The sequence below is a fragment of the Paramormyrops kingsleyae genome, chromosome 13 (genome assembly GCF_048594095.1).
Source record: "Paramormyrops kingsleyae isolate MSU_618 chromosome 13, PKINGS_0.4, whole genome shotgun sequence".
NCBI classification, from domain to species: Eukaryota; Metazoa; Chordata; class Actinopteri; order Osteoglossiformes; family Mormyridae; genus Paramormyrops; species Paramormyrops kingsleyae.
In genome coordinates, this window is record NC_132809.1 from 22988153 (window position 1) to 23006241 (window position 18089).

Genomic DNA, 18089 nt, shown 5'->3' on the forward strand with positions numbered 1-18089 from the left:
ACCTCAGGGTTTGGGATTTCAGGCACACTATACGTGTGGAGTTTTCAGTCTGATGAACTTTGGCTAATGTGCCCATAGTGTGTGTGTGTGTGTGTGCACGCCCTTCGATCAGCATCTATCCCACCCAGGGTGGGAGCAGGGTATGGATGTAAATTTTAAAGCACTACAGCTATGATAATAAAACATTTTAGTATCGGTCTTATTTACCATTTGAACATGATACCTGCACAGCACCCTTAAGCATAACAATCCATGGACTCCATATAAGTCGTCTTTGTATCACATTACATACAGTATGTATAATTCCATGATTTCATATTTTTAAAAATGTAGGTTATCTGGAAGTTATTTTAAAGCATTCATGTAGTTACATGAATAAATATGCATATGAAACATGACGAGGTAAATTAGTGAATCAGTAGATTTGCTATGGTAAATGAAAATGGCACCAGCCCAGCTGTTTTGTTCTCACTAGGGATGACCTTGCATTTCTGCTCCACCAGGTGGCACTCTGACCCAACCCTACCATCCTGTTTTCCTTACATGTCCAGAGAGGACTTGGGAAATGGGATCAGTGGGTTGGGCGCTGCTTTCGAGTGGTAAATCTTAATTATTACTTTAATATGATTAGGAATAATGCGGTTTATTTAAATAGTAAAGAAAATGTGGATCAGCAGACATTATCAAGTCAAGTTTAAACTGTCCCGACTCCTGACCTTAGATAGAGCTTAACATTGGACTTTTTTGATTGTTCTTCTTGTTAAGACTAAACTTTTTTATGTCTTGGTCGAAATATTCATTCTGTATGTTAAAGTAGGTTTAGAATCCCTGTATTCGTTTGAAAAGCCGCTGAGGTCAATGCAAAGACATCAAATAATGTCTGAAAGTGGTGAGATGGGGTTTGCTAAACATTTATACTGAATGACTATAAAGTTGAATTTGACAATATAGTAACCAGGTAGTCTATAATATATCAGGAGTAATAGTGGTTAACTGAACTCCTAAAATGGATATAAGCTTAATTACAAGCTTGTTTATAAGGTAATAGCAACAGTTATGAGAGTAAAGGAAAGGACTAAGGCTCTGATACTGAGCCATGGAATCTGGTTTTTAAAGGCATCAATAGCGATTGCAAAATGCTCCACAAGTGTGGCCCCCTACTGACCAGTCAGGTGTGTGCAGGTGGCAGGCTGCCGCTGGCAAGAATCGGCTCATTGCTGGAGTTCCGTTACAGGGCAGTGTGAACTCAAACACCAACACCAACTAGTGCGTCAAGACATCAACAGGAAAATGTGAGTTCACTAGGTGGACAGATTTAGACTATAATAAACTGGTTAAGAATAGGATTACATCATACCATCGAAACGCACCTGTCACAGTGTTTCCCAACTGACAGACTGGTCTCCGAAGACTGAGTTGGGAAACACTGACTTATCATATGGTCATTTAATTCTTTAGAAAACCAGTTTGTGCTATCTTAGAAGGAAGGGGGGGGGGGGACCTGATCCATGGAGGGCCAGTGCAGGTTTTTGGGATGGCCTCTCAATTACCCAATAACATTTCCCGGGACTGGAGTCAAGAAACTATTTTTTTTTTATTGCCTGATTATGAGGTCATCCCAAAAACCGGCACCGGCCCTCCATGGATCAGGATCCCCACCCCTGTTAGAAGGTGAGATGGAATCTCATGTTTATGTTTAACACATTTCAAAGTGGGTTGATCTCCAGAACCACTGTTCTTCTGCTAGAATTCATGTAGTTGCTGAGTGCATACAATGGTTCAGATTCAACTTTTGTTTAAAATTTTCTGTTTTTTGTAATGTGACCTTGGACTCTGAAGACACTATATAACAATTTATTATTATTATTATTATTATAATATACTGTGTCTGCGCTCCTATCATGTCATGTGCACCATGTGTTAATCTGCACTTTACCCCTATAATTGTGTACATACAGCCCCCCCATGTTGTACCGGGGGGAACGACATCTTGTACCACTGTATACTTGTGTATGGCTGTTTATTAAGTCCCACTTGACTTAATAAATATTATTATTACTACATTCCTGCTTAATTCTTCCCAGACAGGCACTAAGATGTCACTGGCTTCTATACCACTCTTCATATTACTAATACTCATATCTTTTAAGTATTTTGTGCACACCTTTGGTGGTATAGAAAGTGTACAGACAAATAAGACAAAGGACAAGTATTCAAAAAAAAAAACAAATGGACAAGACTTTACTTGGTCAATAAATAATTTACAGTATATACAGGTGGTGCTGTGCTGTCATTTATCCTACATACAGACTCCAGGAATTGGCATGTTACTGCTGTACATCTTCCAGGCCCATTGAGTAACAATCTGAGTACTAATATTCACAATCAACTTACAACTGAGTAAGAGCTAAGGAGAGAGAATTAAAAACATAAAGTGCTTCTTTAAATGTGTATCAAAACCAAACATGAACACCACAAACACCATTCTGCCCTATTTAGACCTGATTGCTGGATTAAATAATACCTTAAAAAAGGTCGACTCACATTTAGTCCACTGATTGTTTTCACATGCATGGAGGGGAATAAAAACATCTAAAAGTTTCTGCATCTATTCTCCTGCCCAGCAAATCAGAAGGTCAATCAATATGCACATTATAAAAGGCTAACTAGTAGGTGTGCAGTGCTGCGGCGTTCATGATTTCACAATCAATTTTTTAAGCCAAGGGTCACATTAAATCTAACTTCCCTCATGAGTTTTTGTAAAGTAAAAAAAAAAAAAAAAAAACTTCTAGAAAAATCTGGTAAACAAGGAACTACTGACCAGCTTAGTCAGACACACTGTCATCTACGACGGCACAGTCAATGTGGCGATTTAATGACTCACGAATCACATCCAGGAACACAAACCTAAAACGTTACAATCATCTATTTCCTTTTGGGTGCTGTGACATGGTGTGCACCCCCCCCCCCCCCCAGGAAGGAACAGAGAGAGGCCACCTCCCACGCTGTCTCTCTGGCTAAGCTATGTGTAGTTAGTGAAACTGACGAGTGCATCTCAGGTGCAGGTTGGGGGGACCAAAACTCTGCAATGCTGACTATTCTGTTACAGCAGAGTGGAGGTTTAATATTGATCTTGTAGCAGCTGCTAACCTTCAGTATTAAAAGAAAAAAACAAATAAACATCTAAAATGTGCACATTAGCCCTGCGGGTGTGAAAAGCACGGCAATGGATCAGCTGACATGGAGAAAGTCTGCATGGAAACGGCGTCTGGAAGGTGAGGCGGCCGCACCTGGGCTGCACTCGCGTGTTGGCAGAGACGGCATGGGAACACAGCAACAAGACCGTCCATGCGGATGTAATGGGAGCGATGGAATCGATGCCACGCGATGGAATGACGCCGGCGCCTCAAACTGGTCCCACAGCAGCAGGACGCCACTGGGCGGCGGGGAAATAGCAGCCCCCCCCAGTTACCCCCACAATCTGCCCTCACTTTCATCAGCACCACACACAGCCTAGACCTCAGTGCAACCCAAATACCTTCAACTACCGAGCTCCCCAGAAACGGGAGGGTTAGGGACGTGGGGGCAGGGGAGGGTGGGATTGGCCATTTTTTAAACTGTTGGCACAAGGTTCTGTTCTTTGGCAAAGGGTTTCAGCCATAAATTAACAGGTCTATTGAGAGAGGCGACTCAAACAAGCCCTACAGCGAGGCCAGTACGGCAGCCGGTAAGCATGGGGGGCGGCCTTTTAATGTCAGTGTGACAGAGCGGGGCCTGGGCCCCTCGCGCCAGAGAGGCCCCCGCCTGCCAAGATCACCCCCCCCCCCCCCCCAGCTCCTTGGCTTCCATCCGCGGTGGAAGATCGTTTCACTGCTTTGTTCATACATCTAGCTGAAGTGAATGTGGCATTGGACTGCTAAACTGTGAAAAGTATATGGAGGGAGAGAGAGAGAGAGAGAGAGAGAGAGAGAACCCAAGAGGGGCTAATTTAACAATAAAAGACAAATCTTGTGGTCGCCGTGTGAACATTTCAGTCCACACACACACACACATACATACACACACACACTCTCTATAAGCACATCCGGAGATATGCAAATTCAACTTAAAAACGACATTCAGCATGTAAACATTGCAATGGATATTCTACTGTCCTCACTGCCGCATCCCAGATCCAGTTCCAGCTCGACTCTGACGCCCGGCCAATCGGATCAGTCAAATACTGTTCATCCTTTAGACACCTGGGATTCGCCGTCACTCCAGCTTCAAACAGCCCAACTGGAAATGACCGGCGGGTGCGGCTTCCGTCTACAGACAGCAAGCCCTCGTGAGAGGACACCATACGACCGTCCCTCTCCAGGACACGGCAGACACACGCACGCACACAGGCAGCCAGACGGGTGACCATAAATCTCTACCGGCCTGCAGAGGGCGCTCTGCTGCACGCTCAGGCCTCTCCTGTCTCCCAGGCCTATGGCGGGTGTCACATAAACAAAGCCCTCCCCATCGGCGGCTCACAGACGCCTGCTGGCTCTGCCCTGTGCTGGGGGAAGCTCTCACCTCCCAGCTCAGCCCCTAAGATCCCGGAGCTACTCTGCCCCATCCCCAGGGGGCGCCGCTGCTCATCACCCAGAGCTGTCCCTCAGCATGCCCAGAGAGGGCAGCGATCGCGGCATTCCATCTGCGCGTTGGCGGGAACATGGAAGACAGGATGGATGGCTGGAATGGGAGACTCTGGCATGGAAACACTCAACCACCCCCCCCCCACCCAAGCAGGTGAGCGGACATGGGGTAGTGCAGGGTGAGGTATGGCGTGATGATGGGGATGTCTCACTGCTACAGCTGGAGCCACAGGCGTGATCAGAGACACACAGGAATCCACTGGAGCCAGAGCAGTGCGAGGGCACTAAGGAGAGGCAGCAGCCTCAGGTGGGGGCTCCTGGACGGGGCACCCCCCAGCCCTACCGCCTTCTCAAATAGATGGTACTTGTCCTTGTTCGAGTGCAGCATCTTGACGTCTTCGAAGGCATAGTAGGCGGCCAGGCTGAAGCTGACGTCACCAGACGTCAGCAGGTCGAAGACGCACGACTGGAAGTACAAGTCCTCCACCAGGAGGCGCTCTTTGCACTTGGCCACGGCTGACTGGTAAGTGAAGGTATGGGGCGGTGAGCCTAACTGGTCTCCGGAGCCGGGTCTCCCCGCGGGGGCACGTCCTCCCGCGGCACGCTGCCGGAACGTCCGGAAGTCGATGCGCTGGCTGAGGGGGCAGCCGTGCAGGCAGAGGTACAGGTCGTGGTTGTCGCCGTCCTCGGCCGCGCGCGCCACCTCCTCCGGCATGCGCACCGCAAACGTCAGGTAGCGGCCCACCTGCCGCACCACCATGGTGGTGCCGATGTAGCGCGCCTGGATCTCCACATGCTGGCCCGGGACCTTCTCCAGCACGCGCAGCGCTGCCCCCCCATGGCGCTCGCCGCCGTTGCGCGAGCCGTCGGCGAAGGCGGCCGGCAGCTCGTTGGTCTCCGCGTGGTACGTCTTCTGATCCACGCACTCCTGGAAGTTCTTAAAGATGATGGTCAGCTGTTTGGAGGAGAAGAGAGGAGCCATAAGCGTCACACCGGCACCATGCCTGCGAGTTTGAAACGTTCCGGAAAAATCTTAAAGAGCACTTTAGATTTACTACTTCATACAAACAACCAGAAATCAACTGAATTTACTGCCCCAGATGATGTCACATAAGAACAATGTTTCATACTATCAAACTATAATCAATCAGTCAGGTGCTAAAATATATATCCATCCATCTTCTGTTCGGTGTGGGATGCATGGCTGAGAACATCCTGAAGAGCCTGCCAGTGCATCATAGGGCATAAATTATCCATTATCAGAATCACACAGAGATCTACCCTTAAATCTAATGGAATACACCCATTTAAAATGGTGCAAAACACAAGAACCACTTTCAGGATTAATTCTGGCATCCCTGCGCATTTCATGCAGCGCACAACGCATTTCATTCCTAAATGTTCTGTTGCGCAGAATCCCTCCCCACGCAGAAAAGTGCTGATTGTGGCAAAGCGAGGGAGGGGGTCTGCCAGGGCTAAGCCGCTATACACATCCGTCTACTGCAATTAAATTCATAAAGGAGGGAGCCAGACAAACACAGGAGTGGGATGGGGTCAAATCCCAGTCAGCAAACACAAAGGTGGCCCTTTCAGCAGAGTGAGGGTCTGTTTAATGAGCCCCCCCTCCCCCTAATTTCATTAGCAAACGGGTGACCCCGGGAGAGTGCTGCACCTTGGCTCAGAGTGCCCAAGTGCATGTGCGGGTGCGGAAGACAGGGGGCAGCACAGAGTAAGGGGCCAGTCACTGATCCGCATCTGGGTACCGCTTCCCACACACATCGCTGCCGTCATGCTGAACGCCGTCTGCTGCCTTTGCATGTGTGAGGCTGGGATTCAGGTTACCCACGTCAGCACCGGTGACTCATGTGTTTAAGTCTCGTTCCACACCGACTGTTTCAGGTTACATCGCCTTGCTTTACTCCCCCATTCCCCACATTTACCCTCTGCTTGCATGACAGTGGTTCCCCCAGTCACAAAAATGCCAAACACCGGACAAGATCTTCACCAATACCCGGAGAGATGGGAGAGCAGCACAAAAGGTGGCTTGGTGGACAATCGGAAGGTACTTGGTTTGAGCCCCAGAAGTACCTTTCTGGCCCACCAGCTTAATTGAGTTATTTTAAATGAAAGTCTTAAATTTACCGAAATAATCCAGGTACTGCAGTTTTGCTGAACAGTCCAGAATCACACTGGTATGTGAACCAGGGTCACTAGATAGCAATAAGGTGTGATGTGCATGATAGCATTCCTGGCATCTCACCCAGCTTGCTCTCTGCCCTGTGCATCCTGGGATAGATTCCAGGTTCACTGGGACCCTATACAGCAGGGTTATTCAAATCACAGTCCTCGAGGTCCAAGCACTGCTGGTTTTCCAGCCTTCCTTTACCTGTGAGCCAGGTGTGAAGCCTCTGACCAATCAGAATCAGTAATTATTAAAACTAACTACCTGGGAGAACTGAAAACAAGGCCTGGATTTGGAATCGAGGTCCAGATCTGAAGAACCCTGCTATATGGGGTAAGTAGTTACAGAAGATGGATGGATAAGAGCACAAGCAGAGAAGTGTCCCACCTTGCTGGTTGCCGTGGCTGAAGAGCCAGGTAGCACTGGGGTGTTGGTCACCTGGACGGACAGGTACTTGTTGTGGATGAGAGGCCACGCCCCCTCCACGATGCAAGTGTGGAAGTCATCGCCGAAGGTGCGCAGGTGCGGGTCCCCAAAGAAGCCGCAGTGTGTGTAGTTGGGAGGGGCGGCGTTCCGCGGAAGGCCACGCTCATAGTGGCAGACCTCGGGCGCGTCGGAGCGCTCCTGGCTGTCGGGGGGCGGCGGTGGGGGCGGCGGCGTGCGGCTGCGAGTGCGCGGCTGCGTGGTGGGACCCTCCCTCGAGCAGTTGTGCTGGCCCATCAGGTCCTCGATGCCGTGCTGGGCAGAGTGGTAGGCCAGGTCGCCACGACAGGTACGCGCCGTGCGCCGCACGCAGGCGTGATAGGCCCTCAGCGCCGTGCAGAACTCCTCCTCGGGGCCCAGGCTGGACGTGGAGGCCCAGAACTCTGAGTTACACTTCAGGATCCGGCACTGCAGACTCGCTGTGGGGGAAAGAAAAACACGAGTTACCAGCAGCCGGGAGGTCCGGCCGCCCATGACTGCTCACCAGGACGTTCAGCCAGCCTGCTAATGAAACAGTCTCTTCAAGTCCTAAACGTGAGCATGAGGAGCCCAACACTTTAATCAAAACTCCTCCCCATTATTTATCAGGGAACCCATGGGCTTTAGCTGCGAGACGGACATGTCTCAATCTCAGCTGACCTTCTGCGGAGCTTCCCTGCATCATTTCATCCTTATCAACCAGTCCACAGAGAGTCCAAGGCGGGAGCTGTCAATGCGTCATTTACTGAACAAACACAGCCTGAATTTAACCTGATCTTTAAGATGTCTGAAATATGAAAACTGAAGCGCTACATTAACACTCTGTGCACCGTTATTGACATTTCTATTAAAGAAATGCAAAACACATACACACACATAAAATTCAGCGTGCCGTGATTTTGTAATTATTTGCAGACTGCACACTCAGTGACTCAGAAAACACCGTCAGCCTGGACCTACAGTGACAGCTACAATCTGAAAGACCCCAAAAAGCACAGGAGGTTTGCAGTCTTCACTGCATTTCAGAATGAATAACCGGCAGAAGAGAACAGGCTGCAAATGCACCAAATTCAGCATTTTTTTGGAAACCTGAATAAGGTGGTATGCAAGCAAAAGGTTCAAGACCGAACAGCGTTAAACTACAAAATAACCACTAAATGTAATACACGCAGCCTATTTTTAAAACCCATCAAGCTAACATAATAAAAACCTGAACAGCCATCATTAAACTGCAATTACCATTTGGATAGCCTGGTTCTCCTAACCACCTTACTGGAATACCAGCATCCCCAAAAGGGGTGGAACAGTGGAACGGGACAGGATGACAAGCGCAAGCATCTCGCCATGCAGTGTAATGCAAACTGATGCGCTGTATTGGCTAATAAATATTAGGGGGACAATGCACAGGTCCTGTGTTTTTTGGGGAGGGAGGGGGTGCGATCACATGACTTCGACAGCAGTTGGTGTAGGTCCTGCTTAAGCCTTATAATCAAGTAACGCCACCTTCTGAAAGAAATGGGTAGGCGTGCAGTAGGACAGGCTTTGAATAACCCCCCCCGGGAGATGAGGGAGAACCCCCCCCCACACACACACACACACACACACACACACACACACACACACACCTTCCACAGAGACAAAAAACACTTTTGAAAGAATTCCACACAACTAGAATGGAGTGGAAGGAGTGTGTGTCAGTATGAAAAAGTGTGTGAGTGTGTGTGTGTGTGTGTGTGTGTGTGTGTGGGGGGGGGGGGGTCTTTCGGCTCTGAATGAAGACAATGTAATTTGCCATTGAGAGGAGACCAACAGAGCAATAAATTACCCCTGTGTAAAGGGATTAGGTCGAGTTTCACAGGCCGCACTTTGGGGCTGGGGGGTTGGGTCTTACAGATTGTTGAAGTCCCTCTTAAAGAGACAGGGTCGCCTTTTCTCGGCTGCCGGATCTTAAGCCCAACCTCCACATGGGAAGGTGGATAGGAGGGGTCGCCCCAGCCATGGGTCAGGCAGGGCCGTAAATGTGAAACATGCACCCCCACAACGGATGGAATTAAAAAGCACCATTGCTTTTAACTGACTTAACGGCTTTGCCAAAATGGGTCATTTTAGGGGGAATCGAACAACTGAAAAGAACATGTAAGTCTGCCGATTCCCGGCTGACTCTCCACATCAGCCAAGCCTGGCCTCCTGTATGTTTTAATAGAGCTGTATGGCATCAACCTCATTATTTCTCAGGAGGATTATTAAAATGCTTAGAAATCTCACAACAAAGGCATTTCCAATTAAAACAATAAAACTTAAAAAAAAAAAAAATTTAAATATACCCTTAATTATCACCTGGTATTCATTAATTAATGTGTAAGACTTCATTTAATCGGGCCCATAGTTCCCGTAACTCGAAGAGATGGGGGGGGGGGGGGTTACTGCATTTCACATCACTAATCTTTAACAGGAGTTGGCTGGGGCACCTGGACAGGCTTCACGGACAGTCACTGCGAGAAAGGCCTGCCTCAGCAGAGACACCCCAAAGCACTTGGCGGAGAATCTGCAGCCAACAGTGTAGTTCAGAAAGGACATTAACTCCTATGTATCTATTTTTACAGTTAATGTGGAAAAGAGAGGACAGAAAGCAAAATAATTCATGGTCAGAAATTCTCAAACAGAAAAAAAATCCTTCCCAAAAATTAAAAACACAGATACTGAAAATTCCAAATCGCCTCAGAGTGAGGCAAACAACTCATTCCATATAAAACAGGTTTGACATGAATCGTGGTATAAACAAATACACAGGTTTATGCTCGTGATGGGGAGGAATTAAATGCGGGTACCGACCAAGTAAGCCGTCACATTAAAAACGCGAATAAGGATAGCCTGTAGTCTGAGGTGGGAAAACAGTACAAATAACTTTATACAATGCAGCGAGAAACACGGGGGAAAGAGCACTGTTTTGATACACACTGCTGTTGCAGCTATCCATGCATCTTTGGGCAAAGGGAACACTTAGTATGTTGCAGTTTCTGACAAATTAACGCAAATCTCAGTTGTACCAAACAAACAAAATGGTCCCTGGACTGCTATAGCTATTATTTAAACCCTAAAATTAACACTTACAGTTTAAATAGTTAAAGACTCACTCCCACGCCTGACAGCAACAAAAGGCATTTATCACCCACATCTGATAAAGCGCAATAAACTAATCTTGAATAAACGTCAACGACAAACACTTATCTCTTCTTTGTTTGACGTTAAGTACCATGAGAGAAGCGATAAGAGAGAGTGTGAAAATTGTTGATACATTTCAAGGGGGTGTATAGCCTACACTTTTTATTATTATTTTACTGTTCTTAGTAGTAAATAAAAAGATCTACATGGAAACATTCCCATATTAATAAAAACCCTACAATGTTCAAATGTAAACAACTTCAAGCGTGGAAGTCAGATTGTTTTTTAGGAAACCCAAACAACCTGTAAACACGTGTAACACGTAAACAGATCTCTGCGTCTATCTCAGAATAACGAAATATTTCGATCTGCGTATTCGGAGGCAGATCTCGGCAGGTTTTACTAAAACGGGGAAATGCAGAGCTGAGAATGAGCCCTGGCGGCGCTTGGCTCCCCTCCCCCCACCTCGAAGAGGGGCTCCGGAGGAATGCTCCGGCACCACTGCGCCAAAGCCATTGTGGAAAAGTTTCTCCAAAAGCCAGCTACCTACACAGCAAAAACGTGCCGACTGCTTTCTCAGATAAGTTCAGATTAGTACAAAACTGCACATTTTTCAATTAAACAAAACACCATTTCTCATGTCTCCACCAATATGAAATATATCAGTCTTGCGTGTTTATTTTTTTTGCCAAAAACTTACTTGACATGATGTATTGCACACAACTTGTTCGCAGGATATTTCCTGCAACTCAAACATTTTCCCCATATGGGAAAAATAATCTGTTAGGATTTAGTTGTTTGGTAAAACTAATTTCGAAGAAATCCTTTGTTACTTTGATTTCGCAGTTTCGCACCTACATATAGCCTACAGCAGTATGTAAACGCATGGTGAAGTGAAATGCCCATACAGAGTACAACTTTATGGATACATATCTACCTATAAACAAATACAGTACGCCAGAAATTTTTAAAATGTAATATCCTAAGGTATATAAAGGTGGGTAGTGAGCATTTTCTTAGTTTAAGCGTAAGGTATGCCATGTTATTAAGACGATTTTAAGATCAAAAGCTGTATAACCAGTAATTTGTCACGTTTTTGTAGCTTTGACCCAACATACGACACCCCAAACCAAACGTGGTCGAATCTGAAGGTTTTTTTCGTCTTACCTGTAGGGAACATGTAGATAAACAAGGCGAAGATCTTGCAGACGTCTAGCGCCGAAGTTGCTGCTCCTTTCCCCATAACCATCCATCCAGCACAGGATCGCACCTCTCTCCTCTCCCTGATACAGCCAACAGAAGTGGTGACGGGAAAAAGTGAATTAGCAGATGAATTGTATCATTGTTTGGGGCGGTAAATCCACGCAAAAGGGCGCAGGGGGGTAAAAGCGCGCTGTGCCGCGGCTGAAAACATCCCTTCGTACGGGCAAACGCATAAAGTTTATCACCGCAAGGACCGACTCACAGCATATGGCGCGTACTTTAGGGACTAGCTGGGCGCTATATACGCCTAAGGTTGCCTCGCATGTTCGGCACCGAGTTGAAATCCTCAAACAAAAAAGGAGAAAAGATTGGCAATCGATCTCCCGTTTCGGGGTGGGGGGAGTGCGGAAAGGTGCAGCCTACATCTGGGCTAAGCCAATACGGAGCCTTTCCGCCCTCACCCCCTTTCAGTTTCGGATTACAGGCTGACCTTGCAGGGATGCTGAGGCTCACCGGACTGCAAGTCACGCTGAATCCACTGTGTCACACTGTAACCCGCCTAGAGAGCCGCTCTCCGGACACAACAGGTGGAACTTGTGTTTGCTTTTGCCCGACTAAAGCATTTTAAGCACTTAAAGAGTCGTGTAAGCTATTAAAATAAATCAAATAAGCAGAACGACGCCATCCACTAATGAACTATTTATAACACGAAACGATACTTAATGGATTTCAAACAATCAGCGGCATATCCTAACGTAATGCCAGTTAATTCCGACAAAATATGTATAGGTACAAATCTAATCTATACTTTCAGCAAGTATGCCTAGATATAGGCTACAAAAAGTAACTGTATTAGTTGCTTGACTGGGAATTAAACTGGTTTTAAAACATTTCAATATTTTATAAGGCTTAAAGCGCTGTTACTTGCGGAATTTGTCATCATTTGTGCCAAAAGGTATCATATGTGCTCATATGTGTATTATTGTACTCACAGGATAGTCACAGAAATGATACCGCGCCCTTTAAAGTCTAGAAAGAACATCATTTGTTGTTTGAATTATGTCCTGTTAGCTAGCGAACATTTTGTTTACCTCTGGTAGTATCGAATCTAAAAAGTTTATTATTAAACTTTGCTACAGTTTATTACACTTTAATTCTATGACAGCAATAGAAAAATTTTAAAAAGAACAGCTTTCATTGATGATTTTCATAGACAGACTACAGTTCCCCGTTCATTAATCTAATCCTTATTATTGATTGATTATAAAAACAGATATGGCAGTACATCATGAATCTATCAAATATCTCAAAAGCTCAGTAACGGCGATTAAAATAAAAGGTCTATCTTGCTCATAGGTACCGCCAGTACCTACAGGCAGGCCTGTGACAGGTGCTCCAGTCTATTAGAACCAGTCCAGTAGAACGGCATCATGCGACGTGTAGCGAAGAGGTAAGACTGCCCGGCAGGGAGACCGTATCACACCCCCTTACCTTTGAGCCATCAGTCTGGCACAGTTATTTGTAAGATCCACATGTAACACAGAAAGAACTGACAGGTGTCCAGTAAAAAAGTTGCTAACAACAAAAAAACAGTGACCGATGATTCACATAGGAAGCGTATGTGGAGGGTCTCGGTGAGAGTGTTGACTTTTAATCTGGTATAATACATGCTCAAGACCAGCATCCTACACTCTTGAGTAGGGCACTGGTCCTGAACTGGTACTCGGCTGGAGCAACTGGTAAAAATGGTTTGCTTAGAGTAAAAGTATTGCCTAAGCGACATAATGAAAGCCTGAGAGTAAAACCACAATTATTCAGATTTCCTCAAACTGCCAGTACATGGGTATTTTTATGCACACAGTTACATTTTAACCAATTAGAATAATGCTTTGGTTTGATGTTTTATTACAATACAAATGGTTTCAACCAGTTTTAAACTAGGTGTTTAAATGTTCTTTTATTTTACAGTGTAGGCATAAGAATATTCATTCATCCACTCTATATAACCACTTATTCAATTAAGTTTGAGGTTAACTGGACACTGTCCCGGGAAGCATGAGGCACGGCACAAGCTAAACTGTATAAGGGCCAGTAACGTGCTGCATTCAGCCTTACCAAAGAGCACCATTTCTCAGGCGTGTGCCTGAGCAGCACGTCTCTGCCTCGCTGAAGGAACATAAACGAGCCCGACATTTCGGTAGTGGGTGTAAAGGCGTGATGAGCGGACACTCACCGCCAAACCACTGTGCCTCCTCACTCCGACAGCGATCGCTATGCAATTGATTTTTCCCCCATTCCCTCCGCAAAGTGTGATGCGAAGATTGATTCTTTAATGTTTGCGTGAACGAAAATTAGACCAAAACAAACATACGCTTAGTGTCTGCTCTGTGATCCATCATTATGATACACATCTTTTACCGATTACCATTCATTTTAAACCCAACAGCTGTTGTATACTTTCAGGTTTTACTATTTTATAGATGTTGCAGGCATTTTAAACGACTTAGAACACAGTAAGGTCACAAACACAGATCACTACAACTTCTAATTTCTTTTATATTTTAAACATCGGTACCTGTAGGTCTTTGACAAGCTGAATGTATCAAAAAAAGTTCAGACATTGTTCTCGATCCTACGCAATTTCAATACATCTGTTTCAAGACGATAAAACAAAATTCAGTTTAACTTGACTTTTACGGAAATAGTTGTTCAAACATATAATACAGACAATGTGTTGGATATAATTGCATGACTGTGCAATGGAATTTTAATAATTCCCCAATAGATGGCGCTTGCTCTATCTGCTACGTAAGAGAATAGGTGGAGGGGTGCCCTCAGTTTCTAGGGCTGGTGCCTCCAGGGCTGAGGGTTTGAATCCCATCTCTGCCGTGTTTGTGACGTTTCCATGTTCTCCCGGTGCCGCGCAGATGTACGCGAGTGTGTGTGGGTTTGTACATCCCATAATGTGGTTCAACCAGTTACTTTTTTTTAGCTTGTGAAGACATTTTTCAGGTCCCCACAATTAAAAACTCAATTTTATAAAAATCTGTGACTACAATCAAAAAAGTAAAAATACAAAAAGTCTTGTATTTTGTTTGGTTACTTATGGTTAAGGTTAGGGCTGGGTCGGGGTTGAAGTTGTCATATTTGCCTTTATGGTTATGCCCATAGAAATTAATGGGGAGTCCCCATAATGTTATAGATACCTAGAAACTCTCTCTCTCTCTCTCTCTCTCTCTCAGCCCAGTGATGACTGCTGTCCCATCCAGGGTGTACCCCTGCATTGTGTTCTATTCTTCACAGGATGGGCTCCAGCCCCCACATCTGTCTCCAGAGCATGAGCGTCTGACGGATGGATGTTTAGGTGCCGCGGTATCACGCCCGATCCACATGGGTTAAGTCAGAACAAGCCGGCAGACCATTAAAATCTCAATTTTGTCATATTGATCCCCCCTCTGAGCACTTTGAGCCAATTACACCAACAGGCAGAGATCACTGCCGCTTTCTAACACTTTGTAACTTTCATATATCAACAAGCGACATTTCGTGTTTTCCTTTAATACCATTTAATTGCACAGAATTTTAATGAAATAAATTATTTTATTTGTACTTTTTACCCAATATCTAACAGAATGACATATATGCATAAATCATCACTAACATTTCGTGCAACAAAGTTCATTTTTAAATATTTTGGAACCACATAGGCTACATTTAGCAAACTCAATCTCAGAACAAAAAGGTACTGCAACATATATTCATAAAACAAGCGATTGTGTTTTTGTTTTTTCAGTTCAACGCTTAATGTAAAACCTAACACGTCGTGTTTGTTCTCTAGGTAAATGAATTCCTTTCATTTAGGAAAAGCCAAGGTGATAGAACTAGTTTAACGTCTGATTCTCTCACACAATCCTGCTCTACAGTCCTGCAAACGGCACAATGCGTGTAAATATGTAGCCAGTAGAGTTATTCGTACTGGTTTCCAAAACAAATGCAAAAGCCGACAGGGAAAAAATGCATTCTGAAACAGACAGTAACCACTGACAGACTGTGCGTTCAAATTGCAACTAAATTAAACTTAAAACTTAAAATGGAAGACGAATTGAGCTAGACGTGTAAGCGGAGCCATATCGACATCAAATGATTTTTACTATATATTTATGTATCTATAATTATTTGAGTGAAATAATGCAAGAAACCGAGGTGCATGACACTTTCTGTGCAGCTTACCTTGGCGGCTGCATGAGGTTTTCCAGCACGGTTTGGGACGGAGCTCAGCCAAAGAAGCGGGGCGGACGATCACGGAGAAAGGGGAAGGAGTCCAAATCAGGCGCAAAGCGAAAACGATGCAGGGTTTTGTTGTAATCCACAATAATAATAATAATAATAATAATAATAATAATAATAATAATAAACGTTTTCTGTTGTTCAACTAGGTGGAAAGTAGTGCCGTATATCTTGCATTGTGACCGCCGCCAGGCACCAAGGATCCTAGATAAAAAGGTGTGAAATGAGAGTGATTTTTTCACACGACCTGACGTCGACAGTCGCAATGAAGAGGAATTGTAGACGGTAATTTCATAAATCGATTCCGTTTCCTCTTGTGGCGTTTCGTTCGCGTCGCTGACTTGTATATCAATTAACTGAGGTCATTTAAATGAAGACGCGCGTTTCGGAGAACAAAAAGTTTTAGGTCACGTCGGCGTTGATTTTCCAGTCGCCGTTTGTGTATCCCGTTAATGTGCACTGCTTTTACGGGGGACCCTCGGGGAATGGCGACGGGCTCCTGCTGGACTGCTTGTCCGATTGCTCGCATCTGGGCTGTCAAATGGTTAGTTAGGAAATGTGAGACACGGCGTGTTGTCACCGGGAGTCTATCGCGGATCAGGAGCTGGTCCTGCGACAGCAGAGGACACTGAGAGTTTATAGATCTGACTGAAAACAACAGAACAAAAGACAAAATTGTCACCGTTCTTATATTACTACTAATATGTACAATAACAGTAATAATAGGGTCATAATATTAAGCCAAAATAATATTATATACATAACTTTATTCCAGTTTTGCACCGGGGTAAAGTTAGTTTAATATTCAACATTCATTATCATTCAAAATACAAACCTATTACGTGCTTCAACCAGTTTAGTGGATGATGTCAGACCAACTGTGCAGCATACAAATGTCCTTCATGTACCACAAGGCTTATTTTTGAAATATTCCTCTTATACATATTTTTAGAATTAAAAATGACACGTACTGTACCTATACTAAAGCTATTATGCTCCCTAACCATGTGACCTCATGATGTCAAACCTGCTGTGCAACATAGAGATTACTTTGCTTCATGAAACATTCCTAATGGTAATTTTTTAGGATTAAAAATGACATATCGATGTATATCAAGCTGAAGCGCGCAATAGGTTCGTATTATAAATGTCAAACTAACTTTACCCCGGTCAGTTACGCACGCATATTATGCATTATGATAATGTCAAGCAAAATGACCGACTAATGATTCACACTCATAAACTACTGCAGATCAATTCAAACAATATCCCGTACCTAATCATAGAGTATTCCTGACTAGAAATAAACGTTTATGCCTTTAAGCAAAGGGTAAAAAAAAGCTTATTTCTGATGACAGAACGCGTCACATGACCCGAAACTGAACACTGAGGAAGCTGTCAGACTGAAAGAAACTTATTTACCCGGCATTTTGTTGGTCAGCGTGGCTGGCGGAATAAATAAAAAGACAATTTGGATTATAAGGACTACAAAGCAGGCCACAGTCAAAGACGGTGATCTCCAAAAATGACAAAAGACTGCCCGTGAAAACAACGGCTTTCCCGTCATTCCCAGGGATAAAAACAGTCACACGCAGATGGTGGTCTAACAGCAAATGGTTCTGGATATACAGAATCGCCATGCTAAAATAAACATCGGGGAAATATTGCTCAATAACTTCCCTGTTTTCATGTGGTGGAATGGACAACGGACATATTTTCACTTGTATCTTAAAACAAGGCTTACTACGTTTATATGTCACGCGAAGCAACGTAATAATCACCTTGATAAATACGGTCTAGGGTCTATGGCTAGTATAGCGGTATACTATTATTGCGCATTGATTGTATTTGTACCAATTAATATTTGTACATTACATAAATTCAGACAAGTAAGCAATAAATTATGATAAAATATTTAAGTTATATAAAAGCAACTTTATGAATAATTTCCTTCAGTATGTCTGGTGTTTTATTTACTTGAAAATAAAACCTGCACAGCGCTCTTAATAAAGGATCTTTTACTAATGTTATGTTTGATCTGTGTGTCTTTGCATTAAATCAACCTAATGAACACTGTGCAATTTAATTGCTGAAAGGTTGGAAGAGACGAGCTTTTTTTGTCACAATTATCATACATACAGAAACAACGAAACATATTACAAGCACAGTAC

At 44.5% G+C, this 18089-nt stretch overlaps 1 protein-coding gene across 3 annotated transcripts; it reads right to left on the reverse strand.

The window, feature by feature from the left end:
* Window positions 1-2212: 2212 nt before the first annotated feature.
* Window positions 2213-17526, reverse strand: rgma (repulsive guidance molecule BMP co-receptor a). 3 transcript variants are annotated; one of them, XM_023815370.2, is made up of 5 exons: window positions 17341-17526; window positions 15862-16566; window positions 11596-11711; window positions 7192-7706; window positions 2213-5577 (listed from the first exon to the last, which is right to left on the reverse strand). In XM_023815370.2, the coding sequence occupies exons 2-5, from the start codon at window positions 15873-15875 to the stop codon at window positions 4861-4863; spliced, it is 1362 nt and encodes a 453-aa protein (XP_023671138.1). In that variant the 5' UTR covers window positions 15876-16566; window positions 17341-17526; the 3' UTR covers window positions 2213-4860. The 3 variants fall into 3 exon arrangements, with proteins under 3 accessions (XP_023671138.1, XP_023671137.1, XP_023671139.1); XM_023815369.2 differs by lacking the exon at window positions 17341-17526 and adding an exon at window positions 16754-16945; XM_023815371.2 differs by lacking the exons at window positions 15862-16566; window positions 17341-17526 and adding an exon at window positions 11894-15818.
* Between the last annotated feature and the right edge of the window lie 563 nt (window positions 17527-18089).

Excerpts from the sequence above, each read along its gene's own strand:
- rgma (XM_023815370.2), bottom strand. Across the intron at positions 7,707-11,595 it reads TATCTACATGTTCCCTACAG|CGAGTCTGCAGTGCCGGATC; the intron begins GTAAGACGAAAA and ends TTTCCCCCACAG. Across the intron at positions 5,578-7,191 it reads CAGCCACGGCAACCAGCAAG|CTGACCATCATCTTTAAGAA; the intron begins GTGGGACACTTC and ends TCCTCCAAACAG.